Here is a 27,838-nt window from a genome sequence, read left to right on the forward strand (position 1 = left end):
TTTAAGCGACTCTTGTGCCTCAGCCTCTCAAGTAGCTGGAACTAAAGGTGCACACCACCACCCCCGGCTAACTTTTGTATTTTTAGTAGAGATGGGGTTTCACCATGTTAGCCAGGGTGCTCTTGAACTTCTGACCTTAGGTGATCCACTCACATCAGTCTACCAAAGTGTTGTGATTGCAGGGATGAGCCACCATCCAGCTTTGATATCCTTTTTTTTTTTTTTTGAGACAGACCCTGTCGCCCAGGCTGGAGTGCAGTGGCACGATGTTGGCTCCCTGCAAGCTGCGTCTCCAGGATTCACACCATTCTCCTGCCTCAGCCTCCCAAGCAGCTAGGACTACAGGCACCTGCCACCACGCCTGGCTAATATTTTGTATTTTTAGTAGAGATGGGGTTTCACCGTGTTAGCCAGGACGGTCTCCATCTCCTGACCTTGTCATGGGCCCGTCTCGGCCTCCCAAAGTGCTGGGATTACTTACATGAGCCTCCGTGCCTGGCCTGATCTCCCTTTTATAAAGTACTATATCAAAAAAGTACTATCTCTTTAAAAAGTACTATCTCAAAAAAGAAAAATAGAAAATAAGAATCAAAAAACAGGCTGGGAAAAGTGGCTGACATCTGTTGGCCATGCTGGTTTCAATCTTCTGACCTCAAGTGACCTATGTGCCTTGGCCTCCCACCGTGCTGGGATTACAGGTGTGAGAAACCACACCTGGCACAATCCTCTTAACATAAACACTTGAATGTCAATTAAGGGTTGAATTCAATGTTAAGTCAACACAAACTCAAGTCAATGCTGGATTGACTCCAGTGTCAATTAATGCTTGATGGTTTGCTATACTCACTGCATTGGGAACAGTTATCTCAAAAATGAATTTTCTGATGTTCTGCAAGGAGTGACCTCAGACTAAAGACCTTGCCACACTTCCGACATTTGTAAGATTTCTGTCCAGTATGGATTCTCTGATGTCTAATGAGGTGTGAACATGAAGTAAAGTCTTTGCCACAATCATCACACTTGTGAGGTTTCTCTCCTGCATGAATTCTCCTATGTTTTGCATAGGATGAAGCTTGACTGAAGACCTTGCCTCAGTCATGACATTTGTAACGTTTCTCTCCAGTATGAGTGTGTCAATGAACTGCAATGTATGAATGATGTCTGAAAAATTTGCCACATATATTACACTTGTTAGATCTTTATTCATTATAGAGTCTCCAATGATTTGCAATGGTTGTAGCGTTACTGAAGACTTGTGACAATCATTACATTAGTCAAGTTTCCCTACACCATGAACTGCCTGATGGTGAATAAGTGTTGACTGCTTGCTAAAGGCTTTGCCACACTCATTACACTTGTAAGGTTTCTCTCCAGTGTGAATTCCAGTATGTTGTTTCAGGTGTGAATCACTCCCAAAAGTCTTGTCACAAACCTTACATTTGTATGGTTTCTTTCCAGGATGAATTCTCCTATGTCTTTTAAGGTGTGATTTGCGACTGAAAACTTTGTCACATGTTTCACATTTGTAAAGTTTCTCTCCAGCATGAATTCTATGATGAAGTGAAAGGTGTGATTGTTGATTAAAAGCCTTCCCACATTCATTACACTTGTAAGGTTTCTCTGCAGTGTGAATTCTGGTATGTCTTGCCAGGTATGAATTACGCACGAAAGCCTTGTCACAAACCGTACATTTGTAAGATTTCTCTCCAGTATGAAGTCTACGATGGTATACAAGGGATGGCTTGTGACTGAAGGTCTTGCCACACTCATTACACTTGTAAGGTTTCTCACCACTATGAAGTCTACGATGGCAATGAAGGTATGACCTCTGACTGAAGGTCTTGCTGCACTCATTACACTTGTAAGGTTTCTCACCACTATGAACTCTGCGATGGCTTGCAAGGTATGACCTCAGACGGAAGGTCTTGCTGCACTCATTACACTTGTAAGGTTTCTCTCCACTATGAATTCTAGTATGTTTTGCCAGATAGGAATGACACGCGAAAGCCTTGTCACAAACCTTACATTTGTATGGTTTCTCTCCGGTGTGAATTATCTTATGTGTCTCAAGGCTGGATTCACAACTGAAAACCTTTTCACATTCTTCATATTTGTAAGGTTGCTCTCCAGTATGAATTGACTTATGAATTAAAAGATCTGAATTTTGACCAAAGGTCTTCCCACATTCATTACACTTGTAAGGTTTTCCTCCACTATGAATTCTAGTATGTCTTACCAGGTGTGAATTCCACGCGAAAGCCTTGTCACAAACCTTACATTTGTAAGATTTCTCTCCACCATGAAGCCTATGATGGCATACAAGGGATGACTTGTGACTGAAGGTCTTGCCACACTCATTACACTTGTAAGTTTTCTCTCCAGTGTGAATTCTTTTATGTCTTGCCAGCTGAGAATTCCACGTGAAAGCTGTGTCACAAACCTTACATCTGTATGGTTTCTCTCCAGTATGAATTCTCTTATGTGACTCAAGGGTTGATTTCCGACTGAAAACTTTGTCACATTCTTCACATTTGTAAGGTTTCTCTCCAGTATGAATTCTATGATGACGTGCAAGGTTTGATTGCTGATTAAAAGCCTTGTCACATTCATTACACTTGTAAGGTTTTTCTCCAGTATGAATTGCCTTATGAATTACAAGGGCTGAATTTTGACCAAAGATCTTGCCACACTCATTACACTTGTGAGATTTTACTCCAGTGTGAAGTCTACGATGGCATGTAAGGGATGATACCTGACTGAAGGACTTTCCACACTCATTACACTTGTAAGGTTTCTCTCCAGTGTGACATCTACGATGGCATGTAAGGTATTGCTTGTGATTAAAGAGCTTGCCACATACATCACATTTATATTGTTTGTCTCCTAAATGGGGTATCTGGTGTTTCCTTAAGCGTGAGCTACAATTAAAGGCTTTGCCACTCTCATTACATTGGAAAGATTTTTCTCTCATGTGTACTTCCTGTTTTTGTGGGAGTAATGAAGAATTCGGGGAATTATTCCCATAGTTATTAGAAATATGGATTTGGGGCCTGCGAGAAATTCTTTGGGATGTTGAAACCGAGGGAGCATCATTGGTAGACTTCTCAAATTGATTACCAATTTTACCTTTGATCTGAATTATACGGAGTTCAGGCAGATGTGAGTAAAAGCTTGATCCAAGCTGATCTTTAATACGCTTGTTTCCAGCATGCCTGTGATCATGTTGGTCTGTGCTACCAGTCAACTTTTTTATTTTTGTCATGGGTGCTTCATGGCCATTTCTTTCATCTTCTTGACACTGAAACTCAATATCATGAATTTCCTTCTGAATTTCCTGGAAGCAAAAATCTCCAATGTGATAACTTTGATGTCTTTGCAATGTCCCTGTGTGGATCACTTCTGTATTGCCTTGCCCTGTTGACAAGACTTCCTTCATCATGCGTTTGGAAGAGATATCTACAAAATATAAACAACAATAGGTTTCCAATTAAGTACAGATGGTAAATCATACTGAAGTGTGTAAATATGACACAAAAAACCATACTTATTTTGAACTTCCCAAACATCATCTTCAAAGTTTAGGAACACAAAAGGAGTAAGATTCTTTAATAAACAAGGGGCAATTTCACGTCCTTCAAATCAATTCTATGAAAGTCTATTTCCTATGTCATCACAAAACACTGACAGGGCACAAACGTGTAAGCCTAAAGTAAGGAGTATTTTTCCACTGTGACCCTAAAGTGTATCACAATTTGCAAAAAACATATCGCTGTCACATCGATGAAGAGAAAAATATATATTCTTCATATTTAAACCATATTTACTGTGTACAAATGCTAAAAAAAAAAAACACAAAGAAACCCACACAATATACTATATTGGTAAATAATCCACAAACTCATGTAAGGATAACCAAAATCAATGGAAATTCTGTATTGTCAAACAACTATAGCACCGAGAAGAGAAGATTACAAAAATTAACCAGGTGTGCTGGCCCGTGCCTGATAGTCACAGCAACTTGGGAGGCTGAGGCATAAGAATCACCTGAACCTGGGAGGCAGAGGTTGCGGTGAGGCAAGATTGCACCACTGCACTCCAGCCTGGGTGACAAAGTGAAACTCCACCTCAAAAAAAAAAAAGGAAAAAAAATGTTAATACAATATTTTTCTGAATAAATGTCATAAAATTACCTATATCCACACAGGACAGGCACTTAATGACTTTTCAAAAAATTTTTGTATTTTTATTTTTTTGAGATGGAGTCTTGCACTCCAGCTTGGAGTGCCATGGCATGATCTCAGCTCACTGCAACCTCTGCCTCCTGGGTTGAAGTGATCCTCCTGCCTCAGCCTCCTGGGTACCTGGGGTTACAGGCATGCACCACTATGCCTGGGTAATTTTTGTGTTTTTAGTAGAGATGTGTGGGCAGCAAGCCACCTAGGTGCCAAGGCAAGAGTTCGAGGGCACGAGCTGTTCCAGTATAATAAAATATATAAAATAACAAGAGTTATACTAGATCTAGATCATAGACATGATTATATATGAATGTCATTAATCATTAGTTGGTAGCAATTACTCTTTATTCCAATATTATAATAATCCTTGCTCTATAATCATAACCTAAGAAAAGCCAGGCCATACAGAGATAGGAGCTGAGGGGACACAGTGAGAAGTGACCAGAAGACAAGAGTGCGAGCCTTCTGTTATGCCCAGACAGGGCCACCAGAGGACTCCTTGGTCTGGCAGTGATGCCAGCGTCTGGGAAGATGCCCGTTGCCAAGCGGACCATGGTCTAGCGGTAGCATCAGTGCCAAGGAACAACACCCGCTACTTAGCAGACCGGGAAAGGGAGTCTCCCTTTCCCTGGGGGGAGTTTAGAGAACACTCTCCTCCACCACCTCTTGTGGAGGGCCTGACATCAGTCAGACCCACCTGCAGTTATCCGGAGGCCTAACCGTCTCCCTGTGATGCTGTGCTTCAGTGGTCACGCTCCTAGTCCACCTTCATGTTCCGTCCTGTACACCTGGCTCTGCCTTCTAGATAACAGTAGCAAAATAAGTGAAAGTACTAAAAGCGTCTGATATGCAGAAAAAATGGCGCAAGCTATCTCTCTCTCTCCCTCTCTCTGCCTCAGCTGCCAGGAAGGGAAGGGCCCCCTGTCTAGTGGACAGGTGACCCACGTGACCTTACCTATCATTGGAGATGGCTCACACTCCTTACCCTGCCCCTTTGTCTTGTATCCAATAAATATCAGCGCAGCCTGGCATTCAGGGCCACTACCCATCTCTGCATCTTGCTGGCAGTGGTCCCCCGGGCCCAGCTGTCTTTTCTTTTATCTCTTTGTCTTGTGTATTTATTTCTACAGTCTCTCGTCTCCGCATACAGAGAGCAAAACCCACTGACCCTGTGGGGCTGGTCCCTACAGAGATGGGGTTTCACCAGGTTGACCAGGCTGGTCTCAAACTCCTGACCTCAAGTAATCTTCCCGCCTCAGCCTCCCAAAGTTCTGGGATTACAGGTGTGAGCCACTGTACCTGGTAGCACTTTGTGACATTAATGAATGGAGTGTGTCAGTTATATTGCATACCACATACCAAAAAGCCATATGCAAAATTATAAAAATTAATTAATAAAATATTGTAACCCATGATAAAACCAGCAAGCAAATAAGTACATTTATACAGCCTGCAGAATTCTAAACAATTCCCTCTTAAGAAAAAAGCCACAACATCTACTTAACCACCAGCACACAATATAAGAACTGAAATACATGTTAAGATCACAACCTTCTCATGTATGAGGTCAAGAAAATACACAGCATTTTAAGAAATAAGAATTGACTAATGGCTGGTAACGGTGGCTGACACCTGTAATCCCAGTACTTTGGGAGGTGGAGACATGTGGAGCACGAGGTCAGGAGTTCGAGAACAGCCTGGCCAACATGGGGAAACCCCATCTCTACTAAGAATACAAAAAAAACAGCTGGGTGTGGTGGCAGACGCCTGTAATCTCAGCTACTCTGGAGGCTGAAGCAAAAGAATCATTTGAACCCAGGAGGCAAAGGTTATAGTGAGCCGAGATTGTACCATTGCACACCAGCCTGGGTGACAGGGCAAGACTCCATCTCAAATAAATAAATAAATAATTGACTAATAGTGTAGAAAAGTGCAATTATGATGTCACAACTACACTTATGTAACAGCCAGGCAATACAGCAATTTTACATTTGTGCATTCCCCATAGTTATCTAGTTCACTATGCGTAAGATATAAAACATAGAATGTGTACTGGGAAAATTTATAAACTGAGATCAGAGAAAATATTGTATAAAACAAATTGCACAATAAGAACAAAAAATATGATGTATGTTCCCTGGCCCGAATGTTCACCTTGGCTAAAAGTCATTATCAGATTTCTTATTCTCTAATAGGATGTTCCTGCTGATGGGGCCTTTTAGAGAATTTGGTCATGGGTGTTGACTAATTGTGAATAGGACTAGGGCTTTTAATTGTATTTTTTCTTTCTTTATCTACTTTTGAGACAGAGTTTCACTCTTGTTGCCCAGGCTGGAGTGCAATAGCGTGATCTAGGTTCACCACAGTCTCTACCTCCCAGGTTCAAGCGATTCTCCTGCCTCAGCCACCCGAGTAGCTGGGATTACAGGCATGTGCAATCATGCCTGGCTAATTTTGTATTTTTAGTAGAGACGTGGTCTCTCCATGTTGGTCAGGCTCGTTTCAATCTCCCGACCTCATGTGATTTGGCCGTCTTAGCCTCCCAAACTGCTGGGATTACAGGCATAAGCCACCACGACCGGCCAGGACTACTGCTTTTATAAAAAGAGACAGTAAAGAGCTGGTTGCCTGCTCCTCTTTCCCCCATGTCAGGACACTGCAGGAAGGTGGCTGGGCTAAACCACGAAGAAGGCTCTCACCAGGAGCCAATCTAGCTGACATCTTGTTCTTGGATTTCCCATTTTCCAGATTCATGAGAAATACATTTCTATGTCTTAAGCTTTCAAGTTTCAGCTATTTCTTTTTTTTGTCTGTTTTTGAGACCGAGTCATGCTTCATCACCCAGGCTGGAGTGCAGTGGCATGATTCTCCTACCTAAAGAGATTCTCATGCCTCAGCCTCTTGAGTAGCTGGGACTACAGATACATGCCACCATGCCTGGCTAATTTTTTTTTTGGAAACAGAGTCTCACTCTGTCACCCGGGCTGGAGTGCAGTGGCGCAATCATGGCTCACTGCAACATCCATCTCCCAGGTTCAAATGATTCTCCTATAGGTCTCAGCCTCACAAGAAGCTGGGATTACAGGTGCATACCAACACACCCAGCTAACTTTTGTATTTTTACCAGAGACGGGGTTTCACCATGTTGGCCAGGCTGGTCTTGAAATTCTGACCTCAGGTGATCCACCCGTCTTTGCCTCCCAAATTTTTGGGATTATAGGCGTGAGCCATCACGCTTGTCCAATTTTTTTTAATTTAGTAGATTCAAGGTTTCATTATGTTTGCCTGACTGGCCTCAAACTCCTGACCTCAAGCCATCTACCCACCTCAGCCTTTCAAAGTGCTGGAATTAGAGGCCTAAGCCACTGAAGCTGGCCAGTCTAAGCTATTTCTGACAGAACAGTGAAAAGAGTGAGATAGGAAAAGAGGCATCTCATCATCAACATCACTGAAGGCTGACAAATCTTATTAAACAAAGGAAGTTGAGTGTGTACTATAAAACTTATATGAAGCCATCTAATAGTATTCACTTGTTTTAAAAAGCAGGTGGACGAATCACCTGAGGTTGGGAGTTCGAGACCAGCCTGACCAATATGGAGAAACCCCATGTCTACTAAAATTACAAAAATTAGCCAGACTTGCACCAGGCATAATCCCAGCTACTTGGGACCCTGAGGCTGGACAATCACTTGAACCCAGGAAGTGGAGGTTGCGGTAAGCTGAGATTGAACCAATGTACTCCAGCCTGGGCAAGAAGAGAGAAACTCCATTAAAAAAAAAAAAAAGGCCAGACACAGTGGCTCAGGCCTATAATCCCAGCTCTTTGGGAGGCTCAGGCAGGTACATCACTTGAGGTCAGGAGTTCGAGACCAGCCTGGCCAACATGGTGAAACCCCATCTCTACTAAAAATACAAAATTAGCCAGGCGTGGTGGTGCATGCCTGTAATCCCAGCTACTTGGGAGGCTGCAGAAGGAGAATCCCTTGAACCCGGGAGGTGGAGGTTGTGGTGAACTGAGATTGTGCCACTGCACTTAAGCCTGGGCAACAGGAGCAAAACTCCATCTCAAAAAACAAACAAACAAAAACCAAAAACCAACCCTGGAGGCAAATTAACATTATTTCTCAAATAACAAAAGCAGGCCCGCGGTGTTCATGGACATGACCCCGGTTTGCACGTACGGTAAGTGAGGGACAAGACTTGATCCTGGGCATGAAGGATCCCACGACATGTTCTTAGGCACAATAGTCAGCCCAGGCAGGACAGGAAATGACCAGACACAGAAAATACAAGGAGAACAGAAAGAAGTACATCAAGGGGGATACAAGGGCTGAGCTGGGACACAACGGCTGAGCTGCGCTGCTGACAGTGGTTCTAAAGCCATCCCTCATGGATCATGTGCTGAGTCATCATGCCCTACACACACTGACTTAGGCAGCCTCCAGTAATTTTGTCCAGTGGATGAATAAGGTCTTGACTTACTCAGTGAGAGTAGTGTTGGAGGGGAGGGGCTCATGGGGAAATTGAGGTGTTCACTATTACAAAGTCAATAGGCTGGTATTTGCATGCAGATCAATGCATCATGTGAGGCAAGGCCAGGAAAGGAAGGGCAAGGGTGGAGAGCAGGAAGTAATGGGCATGTAGGAGTGAATTTTGTGCATGCATGTCTGTGGGAATATAATTCCACTAGGATAGACCAAATCTTGAGCTTGGAAGAAAGTGGAACTAATTTAGCAAATGGTAAAATATTGACCCAAGGTTAAATATTCAAATTACAATATGGGCAAGGGACAAGAATGAAAGAGATCCAAAAAAGCAGCAGTATGGTGGCCTGAGGTGAAAGCAATTTTACATCTCTTAAATTAAATGCCTCTGATTTCTAGTTTCAAGCATATACTCAACAATAATCCCCTGTGTAGATTCCAGAAATGTGTACACACAAAAAAATAAGTAAACCCTATGAAGAGTACAGTAGAGCAATGTAGGAGACCATGGGGGTGAAGAAGGATGCCCTGGCTGAGTAGGTAGAGATGTGTTTGTGAAAACAGAGCCAGGCTGAGTGCAGTGGCTCACGTCTGTAATCTCAGCTCATTAGGAGGATGGATGGGTGGATCACAAGGTCAGGAGTTCGAGACCAGCCAGGCCAGCATGGTGAAACACTGTCTCTACTGAAAAAATATAAAATATTAGCCCGGCATGGTGGTGCATGTCTGTAATCCCAGCTACTCAGAAGGCTGAGGTAGGAGATTGCTTGAACCTGGGAGGTGGAGGTTGCAGTGAGCTGAGATTGCACCACTGCACTCCAGCCTGGGTGACAGAGCAATACTCCATCTTAAAAAAAAAAGAAGAAACTATAACTTTAATAGAGATGTGGTTTCACCATGTTGGCCAGGCTGGTCTTGAACTCCTGACCTCAGGTGATTCACCCACCTCAGCCTTCCAAAGTGCTGGGATTACAGGCGTGTGCCACTGCACCCAGCCTGGCAGTATTATTTACAACAGTAAAGAGAAGAAACCAACCCAGATGTCCATCAACAGATAAATGTATGAACAAAATGTGGTATACACATACAATGGAATATTATTCAGCCTTAAAAACAAACTTGGATGGGTCCAGGGGCTGTGGCTCATGCCTGTAATCCCAGCACTTTGGGAATCCAAGACAACTGAATCACATCAGGCCAGGCTATCAAAATCAGCCTGGCCAACATGGCAAAACCACCTTCTGTAATAGAACTACCAAAAATTACTCAGGTGTGGTGACACATGCCTGTAATCCCAGCCACTCAAGAGGCTGAGGCAGGAGAGTCACTTGAACCCAAAAGGTGGAGGTTGCAGTGAGCCAAGATCACGCCACTGCACTCAAGCCTGGGCAACAGAGTGAGACTCTGACTCAAAATAAACACACAAACAAACAAACAAACAAACAAAAAACAGAACGTAGGAACGAACAAGTTGAAAGCCACTCTGTCTTAAGGAAATGACAGTAGAACTAAACAATGGAAACCTCATTCAACCTCACAAGCTCCCTCAATAATTTTGATGAAAACCATATCTCTTACAGGGTTGATCCTACAACAAACTGAACATTAAGTTTTCCTGTTAAAAATGAACAATGACACATATTGGTGTGAAAAATGTGAAATGAACAAGAGTTCAGTCAAGAGCCTCATACATATGAGGCTGTGAGCCCGAATGACATCCTCACTGGGAGGAATTTCAACACCTCTGACTGCTGCTTAGAGAAGAGGATCATTAGTTTATGGGATGAACATTGTCACAGTGCCAGTGAGAGATGCTTCTGTGATGCTCCTCAAAAACCAGAATGAGCTGGGCATGGTGGCTCATGCCTGTAATCCCAGCAATTTGGGAGGCCGAGGTGGGTGGATCACGTAAGGTGAGGAGTGAGAGACGAGTCTGACCAACATAGAGAAACCCCATCTCTACTGAAAATACAAAATTAGCTGGGTGTGGTGGCACATGCCTGTAATCCCAGCTACCCAGGAGGCTGAGGCAGGAGAATTGCTTGAACCTGGGAGGCAGAGGTTATGGTGAGCCAAGATCATACCATTGCTCTCCAGCCTGGGCAACAAGAGCGAAGATCCATCTCAAACAAAAAAACAAAACAAAAAAACAACCAAAAAAAAAAACAAAAAAACCACGTATGGGGCAAAATCACAAAAGAGAACACAAAACCAGGAAGAGCCAAGATAGACAAGAGCAGACTCCTCATGTCTGCAGGGACATTTTCCTCACCCACAGCCTCCAGGTTCCTGTAGTTCTCCAACATCACTTCCCTGTACAAAGCCCTCTGCGCAGGGTTCAGGCATTTCCACTCTGCCAATGAGAATTCTATAGCCACATCCCTGAAAGTCAAGCGTCCCTAAAATGAAACACACATTTCAACAAAACATTATGGAGGATTGAGTTATCACCTTCACAGGAAATGAGAAAAGAGAAAATAAGTATTTGATCAAAGACTGTGTTCTGACAAAATGTTAAGGTATTTTGAATATTTTTTCCCTATAGTTGCATTGTATTGTACTTTTCTTTGAAAGATTTTAAGATGCCATAAGTCACTATGGAAGTCTCAATTTCATAGACAACATAAAAAGTATAAAAATAAAAAGGAAACACAGGGCCAGGCATGGTGGTTCACACCTGTAATCCTAACACTTCAGGAGGCCAAGGCGGGCAGATTATTTGATGTCAAGAGTTCGAGATCAGCCTGGCCAACATGGTGAAAACCTGTCTCTACTAAAAATATAAAAATTTGTCGGGCATGGTGGCAGGCACCTGTAATCCCAGCTACACAGGAGGCTGAGGCAGGAGAATCACTTGAACCTGGGAGATGGAGGCTACAGTGAGCCAAGACGGCACCACTGCACTCCATCCTGGGCAACAGACTGACACTCCATCTCAAAAAACAAAACAAAACAAAACAAAAAAAGCAATGCCGGGCAGTGACTGTCACCTGTAATCCCAGCACTTTGGGAGACCAAGGCAGGCAGATAATGTGGTCAAGAGATTGAGACCATCCTGGTCAACATGGCAAAACCACGTCTCTACTAAAAATACAAAAATTAGCTGGGTGTCATGGTGCAGGCCTGTACTCCCAGCTACTCAAGACGCTGAGGCAGGAGGATCGCATGAATCCGAGAGGTGGAGCTTGCAGTGAGCCAAGATCACACCACTGCACTTTAGCCTGGCAACAGAGCAAGACTCCATCTCAAAAACAAACAAACAAACAAACACAGGGTTTTTTCTACAGACATGTCAGATATTATGTTCAACATACCAGGTGATATTAAGTCTCTAGATGAGCTAAGATACAAGTGGTGTTTCAGAGAGGACAAAATCCAACGGCTTTGAATGAAAAGTCTGAATCTAAAAACTGTCATGATTGCTCAGGCACAGTGGCTCATGCCTGTAATTCCAGCATTTTGAGAGGTCGAGGCAGGTGGATCACGAGGTCAGGAGTTCGAGACCAGCTTGGGAACATGCTGAAACCCCTTCTCTACTAAAAATACAAAAATTAGCTGGGTGTGGTGATGGGTGCCTGTAATCCCCAATACTTGGGAGGCTGAGGCTGGAGAATTGCTTGAAACCGGGAGGTGGAGGATGCAGTGTGCCAGTATCATGCCACTGCACTTCAGCCTGGGTGACAGAGCAATACTCTGTCTCCAAAAAAAACCAAAAACCAAAAACTGTCATGATCACAGCAATAGCCATGACTAACATTTTTGAATGCTTCCCATGTGCTATACACTGTTCTAAGTGCTTCCCATGTCTTATGCCATAAAATAACATACTGTCCCATGAAGAAAGATCTGTACTTGGAGACAAGTGCATCACACACTCTAGGAAACTTGCCACAAATCAAATACCTAAAAAATGTCAACACAAGCACTGAATCCAGATGTCTGGGATTCACATTTGAATATAAATGCTGAAGTAACAGATACAGCTTTAAACTAAACTGACACGGGTTTATCTAGCGCAGAGAATGTGATAAAGGTCCAAGGGTAAGAACATGGAGCATCCTACAAGGTCGCTGAATGGACACACACAGGCATACATATAATCCTTCCCAATACTTCTAACTTTTTTTTTTTTTTGAGATGGAGTCTCACTCTATTGCACAGGCTGGAGTGCAGTGGCACAATCTCAGCTCACTGCAACCTCGGTCACCCAGGTTCAAGCAATTCTCTTGCCTCAGCCTCCCCAGGAGCTGGGATTTGAGGGACGTGCCACTGCATCCATCTAATTTTTGTATATTTAGCAGAGACAGGGTTTCACCATCTTAGCCAGGCTGGTCTTGAACTCCTGACATCGTGATCTACCTGCCTCAGCATTCCAAATGAAAAATAGTTAAAATCATTACAATAATTATAAAAAATAAAACTTATTGCAAATGAAAAATACTTAAAATAATTACAATTATTATAAAAAATAACTTATTGCAAATGTTGTGTTTTCTACATAAACCATGGGCTTATCCACCCACGTATTCATGCACACACATCACATCATGCCGTTACACGCGTGGTGGCCCACCTCTAATCCCAGCTACTGGAGAGGCCGAGGCAACAGAATCACTGTAATCCGGGAGTCAGAGGCTACAGTAAAACAAAATCGCACCACTGCACTCCTGCCTGGACAAGACAGACTCAACTCAAAACAAATTAAAAAATAAAGTAAAATCAATGATGTAAGAAAGCATCCTGTACCACTGATGCCTATCTCCACTTTCCACTCCATCCCAAGTCATTAAAAGTGCAGAGTTTGGCTAAGCGTGGTGGCTCAGGCCTGTAATCCCAGCACTTTGGGAGGCTGAGGTGGATGAATCACAAGGTCAGGAGTTCGACCAGCCTGACCAATATGGTGAAACCCCATCTCTACTAAAAATACAAAAAATTAAACAGGCGTGACAGCGAATGCCTGTAATCCCAGATACTCGGGAGGCTGAGGCAAAAGAATTGCTTGAAGCCAGAAGGCAGAGGGGCAGGGAGCTGAGATCCCACCACTGCAATCCAACCTGGGCAACGGAGCGAGACTCCATCTCTAAAAAGTGCAGAGTCCAGCTGGGCTGGCTGTCTCCCATCTGGAATGCCAGCACTTTGGGAGGCCAAGGTGGGAGGATCACTGGAGGCCAGGATATCAAGGCTATAGTGAGCTATGATTGCACCACTGCACTCCAGCCTGGACAACAAAATAAAAATACAATATAAAAAATAAGGCTGGACACAGTGGTGCACACCTTTAATCCCAGCACTTTGGGAGTCCAAGACAGGCAGACCATGAGGTCAGGAGTTCGAGACCAGCCTAACCAACATGGTGAAACCCCATCTCAACTAAAAATACAAAAATTAGCTGGGTGTGGTGGTGCGTCCTGTAGTCCCAGCAACTCAGGAGGCTGAGGCAGAAGAATTGCTTGAAACTGGGAGAGGGAGGTTGCAGTGAGCCGAGCTCATTCCATTGCACTCCACATTTGGGGACTGAGCGAGACTCCATCTTAAAATAAGTAAATAAATAGACAGATAGATACATATATACATACATACGGTGACCCGTGCCTATCATTCAGGCTCTTTGGGAGGCTAAAGCAGGGATTAGTTGAGCCCAGGAGTTTGAGGCTGCTGTAAACTCTGAATTATACCATTGTACTCCAGAACTAAGCCACAGAGCGACACCTTCTCTCTCTCTCTTTTCTTTTGAGACAGAGTCTCACTCTGTCTCCCAGGCTGGAGTGCAGTGGCACAATTTCGGCATACAGTAACCTCCATGTCCTGGGTTTAAGTGATTCTCCTGCCTCAGCCTCCTGAGTAGATGAGATTACAGGCATGCACCACCACCCCAAGCTAATTTCTGTACTTTTAGTAGAGGTGGGGTTTCACCATGTTGGCCAGGCTGGTCTCGAACTCTTGACCTCAAGTAGTCTTCCTGCCTCGGCCTCGCAAATTGCTGGTATTACAGGTTTGAGCACCTGGACCAACATCCTGTCTCTTAAAAAAAAAAAAAAGTTTGGCATCACAGACATCTGGATCTACTAGTGTGGCTTCAATTGCATTACCAAATCAGATACAAAATACCTCCCCTTATTAGTCTCCTTTTCCAGAATTTACTAGATATCTGTGTACACTAACATGTGTATTTCATATGTAGTTTCTCTGATCTGGTCCAAAAAGAGCTGACATCCAGATGTGGCCCCTGAACAATCCAGCCTGCCCAGCAGCACTGACATCAATGGGCCCACACCCCATGTTTATCCATGTCTGGGTGTGAGCCCTTCCCAGGATCATGCCCAGAGGAGCTTCTTCCCAAGTTCACGTCACTGGGTCACAGGAGATGGAATCTCAGAGCAGCTGAGAGGAACTGAGGGCAGGCATGGCTGAGTGTGAGTGAACGTGTCAGGCAAAATGCTTCAGACTCAGAAAAGACTGGCTGCTACAATACCTGGCATTTCAGAAACGAAAGACACAGATTAATCCACAGAGGAATATCACTTCACCTGAGGAAGAGCCATGCCTGGCTCCTTTCCTTTCCTCTTCTGAGTTGCTTCCTCATGTAACATGAGTCTTTAGAATCAATCCTGTACGTGAAAAAAATAAGACTTCATGTTAGAAATGACTCACTCCCTTCCTGTGACAAAACCACATGAACCGGGAGATGTCACCTTGTAGAAAGAAGTCCCCCACTGCCCACTGCACCAGAGATCATGCAGAGATAAGAAAGTCCCACAGGAAGACCTATAAGTGTGTTTGACCACGGTCTTCAGATCTCACCCCTCTCCTGGAGAAGCCGCCACACACGAGGCAGCAGTGGGGAGCTGGGCTGGACTGATCTCCCCTTCAGGGCACAGACCCATCCCTGATCAATCCCCATCCAGAGGACAGCCCCTCACCTCTCTGTGGATCACAGGCTGAGCTCAGCCATCAGAAATGGAGGACTCAGAGCTTCCATGCTCAATGCTGCACACAGATGACAAGCACCTGCGCCACTGCAGGTATTACTGAGGGTGGGTTCCATCCCATCAGAATAAGAATCCCTGCTAAAGTGGCACAAAAGCTCTATTTGCAAAATGCCTCTAGACTCTAATGTGAAGCAGGGGTTGAGCTCCACTCAGAGGGGGTGAGCCCAGCACAGCCCCATGTTCTGGCTCTGCCCTCCCCTTGGGGCCTTGTTCTCACCAGGATCCAGACAGTGGATGACAAAGGCACAAAAATAATCACACAGAACAGTCAATATGGACCAGGTGTGGGGTGAAGGTTGGGCTGTGTGTAAGGAAAATGAATTTGGGGCCCCAAATCACTAAGCAAAAGGGAAAAGTCAAGCTGGGAACTGCTTAGGGAGCCAGAATCCCCTTCTATTCAAAGTCACCCCTCTGCTCCCTGACATAGATGCCTATCTGAGTGCCTCCTTTGAAAGGCTAATCAGAAACTCAAAAGAAGGACCCAGCACAGTGGCTCAGGACTGTAATCCCAGCACTGTGGGAGGCCGAGGCAGGCAGATCAGTTGGGGTCAAGAGGTGGACACCAGCCAGCCAACATGGTGAAACCACATCTCTACTAAAAACACAAAACTGATCCGGGCATCTACTTGGGAAGCTGAGGCAGGAGAATCACTTGAACCCAGGAGGCAGAGGTTGCGGTTAGCCAAGACTGTGCCACTGCACTCCAGCCTGGGTGACAAAAGGAGACTTCATCTCAAAAAAAAGGAAACTCAAAAGATTGCAACCATTTGTGCCACATTTCTCTGTGACCTGGAAGCCCGCTCCGTGCTTCAAGTCTTCCTGCCTTTGTTTAAAGTTCTCCCATCTTCCCAGACCAAACCAATGTACTTCTTACATATATTGATTGATGTCTCATGTCTCCATAAAATGTATAAAATTAAACTCTGCGCCGACCACCCTGGGCAAAATAAACTTTCTAAATTAACTGAGATCTCTGTAAGATTTTCTGGTTTCACAGCCGCAGTGTCAAATGGGGGCTGCGGGAGATCACAAAGGAAACCCGGAGAAGATGATATCAGAACAAGGACCTAGGAAAGAAAGCCTGCTTGTCACTTGCAGCTGAGGGGAAGAGCATCCTACAGAGAGGGACAGCTCAAGTGAAGGCGCTGAGACAGGAGCAACCTCAGCCCCAGGAAAAGGAAAGCGGCCCGCATGGCTGGAGCAGTGGAAGAGAGGAGGGCACAGGTAGGAGATGAGGTCAGAGAGGTCCCGGGGGCACAGACCCACAGGAACATGGTCTTCAAACATGTTTCTCCCACAACCTTAAAGCATTTTGAAAGTCGACTGTGATCCCAGCTACTCGGGAGTGTGAGGAAGGAGAATCCCTTGATCCCAGGAGTCAGAGGTTGCAGTGAGCTAATATCATGGCATTGCACTCCAGCCTGGGCCACAAGAGTGAAAATTCCTCTCGAAAAAACAAACAAGCAAACAAAAATTGGAAGTGATGTATCTTCTCACTCTTTTCATGTATACGTGTAAGTTTCTCTTTATATTATAAATTACAACACTTACAAATAAAGTAATTTATTTCCCAAATTTAAAATACATGCTGTCAAGTTTGGCTAAGTTTCCGGAAGTACACAGTCACTCTCATCTGAGATGTGCAGACTGCAAGAGAATGTGTTTAGGGATTTAGGAAGTCACTTATGGACACCTGAAGGTGCGGATGCCTGTTTGATGTCCCAGGAGAGAGCTGAGGAGACAACTGGACACAGGATTGTAGAGCTCAGGGGCGAGGCCTGCAGGGGACATGGAGTCGTGTAGGTGGGTGAAAGCTGTGAGATGATAAGGTTCAAGGTGACTTGAGTCTAATCCCCTGTTTTTGCTCATCTTGTGCTTTTTTTTTTTTTTTTTTAATATTTGGAGAACTGGAATTCATTTAAAATTCGAGTTAAAACTGAGCACTACCCTCTCCCAGAAGAAAAGCCACACACTGTATGTTGTCAGTCATTTCAGGGGTCAGTGCCACTGACTGAGCTTTTCCGATCTTATTCCTCACCTCTATGTTACAGGTGGGCTCACTGAGGCTCACAGTGGGAGACATTTCACCAAGTTATCCTGAGATGCTCTGAGGTGAGGAGGAAGGACGTGTGGCTGATTCCCATGTGATGGCCTGGAAGGCCCAATAGGCTGCCTTGGTCTTCCTCCTCTAGAAAATTCCAAGACCAGCCAGGATTGGTGACTCACCCTTGTAATCCCAGCACTTTGGGTAGTTGAGGCAGGCCGATCACTGGAGCCGAGAAGTTTGAGACCAACATGGGCAACATATAAACCCTATCTCTACCAAAAACACAAAAAATTAGCCAGGCATCACGGCATGCATCTGTGGTCCCAGCTACCTGGGAGGCTGACGCAAGATCACTTGAGCCTGGGAGGCAGAGGTTGCAGTGATCCAAGATTGTTCCACTGCATTCCAGCCTAGGTGATAGGGTGACACTCTATCTTAAAAAAAAAAACAGCGGTCAGGCAAGGTGGCTCACACCTGTAATCCCAACACTTTGGGAGGCCGAAGTGGGTGGATCACAAGGCCAGGAGCTCGAGACCATCCTGGCCAATATGGCGACATCCTGTCTCTACTAAAAATACACAAATTAGCCAGGCGTAGCGGTGTATGCCTGTAGTCCCTGCTACTCAGGAGGCTGATGCAAAATAATTGCTTGAACCCACGAGGCGGCGGTTGCAGTGAGCTGAGATCATGCCACTGCACTCCAGCCTGGGCGACAGAGTGAGACTCCATCTCAAAGAAAAACAAACAAACAAACAAAAAATTTCAGGACTGTCCTTTATGTACCTGAGCAAAGGAAACATCATTCAGGTTGTAAGGTTTTGATGGCATCAATCCCAAACACAGAATTACTCACTCCCAGAAAAATGTTCAAAATATACACAACTGTGCACACATAGCAATAGGTGTTTAAAACACTGAAAAAGAGGCAGCTGTAGAAATGAGATCCGAGCAAATGCTTTTCTCATGAACACATGGGCTCTGCTAACCCAAGGTTCCAAGTCAATCCAGCCCATCCTTCAACATCTGCAGAGAATATTATGGACCAGAGGGACTTGAGGGGACACTTACTTAGAAGCTCACAGATCACCATTTTTTCAGATGACATAAGAAAAGAAAATGGAATAGGCTACTTCAACTAAATTTTCATGTTAGGATAAAGAAAAAAGGTCCTTGATATCATTATCAAGTACACACTGAAACAACCTAAAGTCATATACGACGTAGTAGAAAATGTTTTCGATATATGATAAAGACTAGAAAGCACAGAGGCCTCAATGTAAACTGAACACAATTTCATAGAGAAACAATTTTAAAATGGTGAAAAAATATAGGTGTAATGAAATCTTGGGTCAAAGGAGAAATATTTGAAAATATATCATACTTTGAAAACAATAAGGCCAGGCATGGTGACTCACGCCTATAATCCCAGCACTTTGGGAGGCCGGGGGCAGGAAGACCACAATGTTAGGAGTTCGAGACCAGCCTGGCCAACATGGAGAAACCATGTCTCTACTAAAAATACAAAAATTAGCAGGGCATAGTGGTGCACACCTGTAACCCCAGCTACTCAGGAGGCTGAGGCAGGAGAATCGCTTGACCCCAGGAGGTGGGGGATGCAGTGAGACGAGATCGTGCCACTGCACTCCAGCCTGGGTGACAATGAGAATCTCAATAAATAAATAAATATATATATATCTAAACATTAGGCAGGCCTGGTGGGGCGTGCCTGTGGTCCCAGCTACTCCGGAGGCTGAGGTGGGAAAATCACTTCAGCCCAGGAGGTTGCCGCTGCACTGAGCTGTGATCCTGCCACTGCACTCCAGACTGGACAGCAGTAAGAGTATCTCAAAAAAATAAAAATTAAAGGCCGGACGCAGCGGCTCATGCCTGTAATCCCAGCACCTTGGGAAGCTGAGGCGGGAGGATCACCTGAGGTCAGGAGTTCAAGACCAGCCTGACCAAGATGGAGAAACCCCGTTTCTACTGAAAATACAAAATTAGCCGGCCATGGTGGTGCGTGCCTGTAATCATAACTACTCAGGAGGCTGAGGCAGGAGAATCACTTGAACCCCAGAGGCGAAGTTTGTGGTGAGCCAAGATCACGCCATTGCACTTCAGCCTGGGCAACAAGAGCAAAACTGCATCCAAAAAAAAAAAAAAAAAACCGACAACAGCAAAAATAAGTAAATTTAAAGTAAAATTAAAAAATAAAAAACAACTAATGAGGCCCAGTGTGATGGCTCACGCCTGTAATCCCAACACTTTGGGAGGCCGAGGCGGGTGGATTACGAGGTCATGAATTCAAGACCAGCCTGGCCAAGATGGTGAAACCCTGTCTCTACCAAAAAATACAAAAATCAACAGGTGTGGTGGCGGCTGGCTGTAATCCCAGCTGCTCGGGAGGCTGAGGCAGAGCATTGCTTGAACCCGAGAGTCGGAGGTTGCAGTGAGTAAAGATCGCTCCACTGCACTCCAGCCTGAGTGACAGAGAAAGACTCCATCTCAAAAATAAAAAATAAATAAATAAATAATCACACAAAAAAACAAATAAACTAATGAAGAGAGGAACTAGAAAAAAAAATTACAAAAAGAGAACAAAAGCACTTTTAATATTCCTTTTATCACGTTCCATATAGTAACAGAGACTCAGTCACTTCTTACCCTACTTCTCTCCCCCACTCCCGACCCCAGCCATGAAAAGGGAAGAGGGTGATCCACAAGGAATGAGTCAAGTCACTGTCCTCTGGCTGAAGAGGGGTTGCAGAGGGAAGCTGGCCTCTGAGGCCATAATTATAAAATGCACCACACTTAGACACAGGAGTTTGGCAACTCTCATTCTCATCTGTATAATTTAAACTAATTTTAAATTTGTTACATTATAAACAGAGAAAGCAACATGTCATCACTTCATCATCACATCCAATCAACCCACCGCTCATCTGCACTCAGGGTCTCCCTTCGTCTTCATTACTGTTCCCCTCCATCATTCCTTTTTTTGTTTGTTTTGAGACCGAGTCTTGCTCTGTCGCCCAGGCTGGAGTGCAGTGGCAGGATCTCGGCTCACTGCAAGCTCCGCCTCCCGGGTTCATGTCATTGTCCTGCCTCAGCCTCCGGAGCAGCCGGGACTACAGGCGCCCGCCACCAAGCCCAGCTAATTTTTAGTTTTTTTAGTAGAGACAGGGTTTCACCGTGTTAGCCAGGACGGTCTCAATCTCCTGACCTAGTGATCCGCCTGCCTCGGCCTCCCAAAATGCTGGGATTACAAGCGTGAGCCACTGCACCCGGCCTCCCTTCGTCATTCTATACATAGCCCTTTCTCACCTTCTCTCTCCATCTGTTTCTTTTCTGCATTTCCCCCTGGACTTCTGCTCATTTTATGCCCCTCTCCTGTTTTGCTCCATTCTTTTTTGTTTTTTGTTTGTTTGTTTGTTTTTTTAGACGGAGTTTCGCTCTTGTTGCCCACGCTGAAGTACAATGGTGCGATCTCAGCTCACCACAACCTCTGCCTCCCGGGTTCAAGTGATTCTTCTGCCTCAGCCTCCTAATCCAAAATTAGCAGGGTGTGGTGGCACATGCCAGTAATCCTAGCTACTCAGGGGAAGTATCACAAGAGAATCGCTTCAACCCTAAAGGCAGAGATAGTCATTAGCCAAGATCGTGCCAGTGCACTCCAGCTTGTGCAAAAAGAGCAAAACTCCACCTCAAAAAAAAAAAAAAAATAATAATTAGTATGTAGGCCCGGCGTGGCGGCTCATCCCTGTAATCCCAGTACTTTGCAAGGCCAAGACAGGAGGAAACTTTGAGCCCAGGATCTTGAGACCAGCCTGGGAAACATACTGAAACCCTGTTTCTACAAAAAAACAAACAAACAAAGAAAAAAACAACTAGCTGGGCTTGGTGTCTCACACCTGTGGTCTCAGCTACTGGAGAGACTGAGGGAGGAGGATCGCTTGAGCCTAGGAGGTGGAGGCTGCAGTTAGAGTAGATAACGCTATTGTAATCCAGCCTGGGTGACAGAGCCAGACCCTGTCTCAAAATATAAACTAATTAATAAATTAAAAGTATTATGTAATAAGAGAAAGTGATTTTTTTTTCCCCACATCACTGTCCCACTTCCTACCCCACCCTGGGAAAAGGGAAGAGACTGACTCACAACTGAACAACTGGGATTCAAAGTGGAAGCTAACCTCTGACACCAAGATTTATAGAATGTACACGTCTCATAGACAGGAGTTTTAAAATTCTAAATCTCATCTGTATAATTTAAACAAGGTATTAGATGATATACACAGAAGTCAACAAGTCACAACTAATCATATCCAATGAACTCACCCACTTATCTATACCCAAAGTCCCCCACCCTTTTTTTCTTTTGAGACAGGGTCTTGCTCTTTTGACCAGGCTGGAGTACAGTGGCATGATCTCTGCTCACAGCAGCCTGGACCTCCTGGGCTCAAGTGATCCTCCCGCTTCGGCCTAGAGAAGCTGAAACTACATGTGCACACTATCACACCCGGTTAAATTTTTTTTTTCTTTTTTTGACAGAGATGGGTGGCCTCATTATTTTGCCCAGGCTGGTCTTGAACTCCTGGACTCAAGCAATCCCTCTGCCTCAGTCTCCTAAAGTGCTGGGATTACAGGCATGAGCCACTGCGCCCAGCCCCTCTGTCTTCATTACTGTGCTTCCCTCGCTAAATCTGTACATATCTCTCATTCTCCCCTTCTCTCTCTAGCTCTTGTTTTCTTGTCTTTTTCCCTGGGATTCTGCTCCTCATTTTGTGCCCCTCTCCTCTCCTGCTGTTTATCCCCTTCTTCCCTCTATTACTCCTCTTCCACCTCTTCTGCTCCATCCTCACAACTTATTTAACCTCTTTTTTTTTTTTTTTTGAGACGGAGTTTTGCTCTTGTTGCGCAGGCTGGAGTGCACCGGTACGATCTTGGCTCTCACCGCAACCTCCGCCTCCCAGGTTCAAAGGATTCTCCTGCCTCAGCCTCCCTAGTAGCTGGGATTACAGGCATGTGCAACCGCTCCCAGCTAATTTTATATTTTTAATAGAGACGGGGTTTCTCCCTGTTGATCAGGCTGGTCTCGAACTCCGGACCTCAAGTGATCCGCCCGCCTCGGCCTCCCAAAATGCTGGGATTACAGGCATGACCCACAGCGCCCGGTCCTTATTTAACCTCTTGTTGTTCCTTCTCCCCAATCTTTCAATCGTCCTCAATGTCTATATATTACAGCCCCTTATCTCTCCGTCTCCTCTGCTCTCCCTATTAAATTCTCTCTTCCCTGTTACACCCCTCTGTCCCCAGTCTCCAGCACCCCAGATCCCCAGGTGTCCTCCCTGCTGTGCTTCTCCCTCTGTTCTTGCCACCAGCGCCACTCTGCTCTGTCTGCCCTGGCTCCAAATCCCTCCTCCTCTCCCTCACTCTGGTGAGCCTCCCTCTTTGCTGCCCCCCTCCCTATCTTGCTGTCCTTCATCTCTCTGTACATCTAGCTTTTCTCTACATTTCTCCAGTTGCTTTTCTCCTCCTGCTTTCTTAGTTTTTTTTCTTTCACTTTTGCTGTCTCTTGGCAAATCCCTAACCCATCCTCTACTTTGCCGTCTGTTATGGGCCTTTCTCATTCTTCTTTTCTCTGTCTCTGCTTTTCTACTGCTCTCTCAGTCCCTCTCTCTATCTCCTGATCCCTTTGGCCCAGGCGGGTTTGGAGTAAGACGCCTGCATCCCGTAGAAGCGCATTTTCCAGGGGGTGGAGCTGGACAGGAAAGAACACCTGGTATCATAGGACAAGCCCCTGCGACCCCCCCAACGCTGGCTCAGGGGAAGCGAAGACTTGGGGAGCAGCAGGGCCCGGCACCAGGAGGGACGTGGTGGGCGACGGCACCCTAAGACAAAGGTGGGACCTGCAGGATCTCAGGACCAGGCAAAGGACGCAGCCTCCCCGGGGCTGGGGCCGGGGCGCTGCGCTCCAGGTGCCAACTGGGGCGAGGCTGGGAGGCGCCCAGGGCGGGAATCCACCTCGCGGGTGAGGACTTTAAAAAGCACGGGGCGGGAATAGTCAGAAAAATGTTTTGAGCAGGAAAAATAACGCGATAAGAAGTGTATCTGCCCTATAGCAGAAAGACCGGGGACTGGACCAGCCTCCGAGCGACTTCAAACCCAAAAGGAAGCAACTTCCGGACTCTTACCAGGACGTCTCAATTTGCTCTGGGTGAAGGAAGACAGGCGAGAATTTCCAGGTCCGTGGGGATCCCACGTCCCAGGGGCAGAAGCGCCGGGGACCTGGGAAGTGCAGACTTAATACAAGGCAGAGCGAAACTCACGCGCCGTGGTAGGACCTTAACTCCACGCAATCCGCTTCCGGGTTTGTGCGCGCAGGACAGAAGGCAGGCCCGGGCAGGTTGGCTGGACTTGGGTGGGGTAGAGGCGGGGCGCAAGGCGGAGAGACCTTGCCCTTTAGAACCGGCAGAGGGCGGGGCCGGGGCGGGACCTGTGCTTCTCCGCCTCGCACTCAGCGCCTCTGTTTTTCGAGTTTTTGGAGGCGACAGCGGCGAGGAAGGCTGAGGCATGATTGAAAAGCCTTGGAATTGTCTGGAAGGGGATGCAAACTAGAATGTGAAATGCAAAGCCCTGCCAGGGCGGAACATACGATTTCATGCTGACGGCCCACAGAACAGAATAGAAATCCTCCCCCTTTCTATTCTCCATTCACTCAGGAGGGAGAGTCCACCCCGTGCTCAGCTTCAAAGAGTTCCCTAGGGCCTCCGCCTGGGATGCGGGACTGAGTGCTCAGGCCAGGGAGGAGTGAGGTCACCACCTGCTGCTTAAACACAGCAGGAATGCGGGCACGGGGCGGAAGCCTGAGGTCCCAGCTACTCAGGAAGCAGCGGCGGGAGAATCCCTGAACCTGGGGGTCCAGGCCATCCTGGGCGACAAAGTAACACCCCCTAACTGCAGGGTCCTCTTCCTGATCTCTCTCTCGCTCTTTTTCCTTTTTTTTTTTTTTTTTTTTTTTTTTGAGACGGAGTCTCGCTGTGTCGCCCAGGCTGGAGTGCAGTGGCACAATTTTGGCTCACTGCAAGCTCAGCCTCCTGGGTTCACGCCCTTCTCCTGCCTCAGCCTTTGGAGTAACTGGAACTACCGGAGCCCGCCTAACCCAAACAAAAACAAGACCGGGCGCGCTGGCTTACACCTGTAATCTCAGCACTTTGGGAGGCTGAGGCGGGCAGATCATGAGGTCAGGAGATCGAGACCATCCTGGCTAACACAGTGAAACCCCATCTCTACTAAAAAATACAAAAAAATTAGCCAAGCGTGGTGGTGGGTGCCTGTAATCCCAGCTACTAGGGAGGCTGAGACAGGAGAATGGAGTGAACCCAGGAGGCGGAGCGTGCAGTGAGCCAAGATCGTGCCGCTGCACTCCAGCCTGGGCGACAGAGCGAGGCTACGTCTCAAAAAAAAAAGAAAAAGAAAAAGAAATATCTCCCCTAGTTTGTCTCCTTTTCCAGAATTTACCAGATACCAGTACACAGATACTAGTGCATACATTAATGTATGACTTTCATATATAGATTCTCTGATCTGATCCACAAAGAGCTAAATGTGCATCCAGATGTGGCCCCTGAACAATCCCTGCTGCCCAGCATCACTGACACCTTGGGGTCCACACCCCATCTCCATCCATCTCTGGTGTGAGCCCTTCCCAGGACCATGCCCAGTGGAGCCTCTTCCCAAGCTCATATCACTAGGTTATAGAAGATGGAATTTAAGTGAAGATGACAAGGACTGAGAAAAGGCATGGGTGAGTGTGAGCAAACGTGTGAGGCAGGATGCTTCAGACTCACAGGAGACTGGCTACTAAAATACCTGGCATTTCAGAAAGGAAAGAGACAGAAGAATCCACCGAGGAATATTACTCCACCTGAGGAAGAGCCATCCCTGGCTCCTTTTCTTTGCTCTTCTTGGTGTCTTCCTCACGTAACATGAGTCTTTGGAAAATCAATCCTGTATGTAAAAAAAAATACGAGATTTAATTTTTAGAAATCACTCCCTCCTTTCCTGTGACAAAACACACACACAGGGGAGACCTCACCAGGGAGAAAGATGGTTCTCTGCTGCCCACTGCACCAGAGATTAAGCGGAGATAAGAAGGTGCCACAGGAAGACCTACAAGGGCAATTTTGACCTGTTTTGAGGTCTTGCTCCCTCCTGGAAAAGTCCACACACACGCTGCAGCAGGACACAGATCTTCAGGGCACAGATCTGGCCCTAACCAAACCCCATGCAGAGCACAGCCCCCTCACCTCCCTGTGGATCACAGGCTGATCTCAGCTCTCAACATGGAGGAAACTGCCTTGATGCTCACTGCTGGAGACAGATGAGAATCACCTGCACCATTGTAGGTATTATTGAGGGTGGGTCCCATACCGTGATAATAGCAATCTCTGATAAAACAGCATAGAAGCTATATTTGCAAAATGCCTGAAAACCCTAATGTGAAGCCAAGTTTGAGCTCCACTCAGGGCGCCAGGCCAGCAGAGCCCCACCTTCTGGCTCTGCTCTCCGCTTGGGGACTTGTTCCCACCAGGATCCAGTGAACAGCGAAGGAGCAAAAAGGATCACACAGAACAGGCAACATGGACCAGAGGTGGGGGTGAAGGTGGGGCTGTCATGTCAAATGGGGGGCTGTGGGAGAACACGAAAGTTTTCATAGGAAAAGTGATGTCAGAACAAAGACTTAGGGAAGAAAGGCTGCTTGTCACTTGCAGCTGAGTGGCCAGAGAGTCCTAGGCAGAGGGACAGCCCAGGTGAAGGCCCTGAGAAAGGAGCAACCTGAGTCCCAGAAAAAGAAAAGAAGCCTGCATGGCTACAGTAGAGGTAGGGAGGAGGACACAGGCAGGAGTTGATGTCACAGAGCTCCTGGGACTCAGATATCTAGGGATGAGGTCTTGAAACATTTTTCTCTCACATCTCAACTCAAAAGAATTTTGGAAATGTATTTTCTCACTCATTTTATGTATACATGTAACTTTCTCTTCTATACTTTGTCTCTGTGTCTCTTTCTTTTCAAAGTCTCTCGTTCCACCTGATGAGAAATGCCCACAGGTGTGCAGGGGCAACCCACCTCTTCACCAATGCAATCCATCCTGGGCGATGGAGCGAGACTCTATCACAAAAAAGTGCAGAGTCCAGCCAGGGAGGCTGTCTCACACCTGGAATGCCAGCAATTTGGGAGGCCAACATGGGAGGATCCCTTGAGGCCAGGAGATCAAGGCTATGGTGAGGTATGATTGCAGCACTGTACTCCAGCCTGGACAACAAAATAAAATAAAATATGAAAAATACGGCCGTACACTTTAATGCGCATTCGTGTAAAGAGACCACCAAACAGGTTTGTGTGAGCAACATGGCTGTTTATTTCACCTGGGTGCAGGCGGGCTGAGTCCAAAAAGAGAGTCAGTGAAGGGAGATAGGGGTGGGGCCATTTTATAAGATTTGGGTAGGTAAAGGAAAACTACAGTCAAAGGGGGTTTGTTCTCTGGTGGGCAGGAGTGGGGGTCACAAGGTGCTCAGTGGGGGAGCTTTTTGAGCCAGGATGAGCCAGGAGAAGGAATTTCACAAGGTAATGTCATCACTTAAGGCAAGGACCGGCCATTTACACTTCTTTTGTGGTGGAATGTCATCAGTTAAGGTGGGGCAGGGCACATTCGCTTCTTTTGTGATTCTTCAGTTACTTCAGGCCATCCGGGCGTATACCTGCAAGTCACAGGGGATGCGATGGCTTGGCTTGGGCTCAGAGGCCTGACATACACGTGGCCCACACCTTTAATTCCAGCACTTTAGGAGGCCAAGAAGGGCAGATCATGAGGTCAGGAGTTTGAGAACAGCCTGGCCAACATGGTGAAACCCTGTCTCTACTAAAAATACAAAAATTTTGCAGGTGTGGTGCTGCACACCTTTAGTCCCAGCTACTTGGATGGCTGAGGCAGAAGAATCGCTTGAACCCAGGAGGCAGAGGTTGCAGTGAGTTGAGATTGCATCACTGCACTTCAGCTTGGGCAACAGAGTGAGACTCCATTTCAA

The 27,838-nt window shown here is 46.0% G+C and overlaps 1 protein-coding gene across 2 annotated transcripts; it reads right to left on the reverse strand.

Annotated features, from left to right (window-relative positions):
- Positions 1–1,182: 1,182 nt before the first annotated feature.
- On the reverse strand, positions 1,183–24,214 carry ZNF600 (zinc finger protein 600). Of its 2 annotated transcripts, none has more exons than XM_031004630.3 (4): positions 23,944–24,214; positions 15,247–15,327; positions 10,992–11,118; positions 1,183–3,456 (listed from the first exon to the last, which is right to left on the reverse strand). In XM_031004630.3, the coding sequence occupies exons 2-4, from the start codon at positions 15,307–15,309 to the stop codon at positions 1,271–1,273; spliced, it is 2,376 nt and encodes a 791-aa protein (XP_030860490.2). In that variant the 5' UTR covers positions 15,310–15,327; positions 23,944–24,214; the 3' UTR covers positions 1,183–1,270. The 2 variants fall into 2 exon arrangements, with proteins under 2 accessions (XP_030860490.2, XP_063557666.1); XM_063701596.1 differs by lacking the exon at positions 23,944–24,214 and adding an exon at positions 20,688–20,988.
- Between the last annotated feature and the right edge of the window lie 3,624 nt (positions 24,215–27,838).

This window comes from Gorilla gorilla, chromosome 20 (assembly GCF_029281585.2).
Source record: "Gorilla gorilla gorilla isolate KB3781 chromosome 20, NHGRI_mGorGor1-v2.1_pri, whole genome shotgun sequence".
Taxonomy (NCBI): domain Eukaryota; kingdom Metazoa; phylum Chordata; class Mammalia; order Primates; family Hominidae; genus Gorilla; species Gorilla gorilla.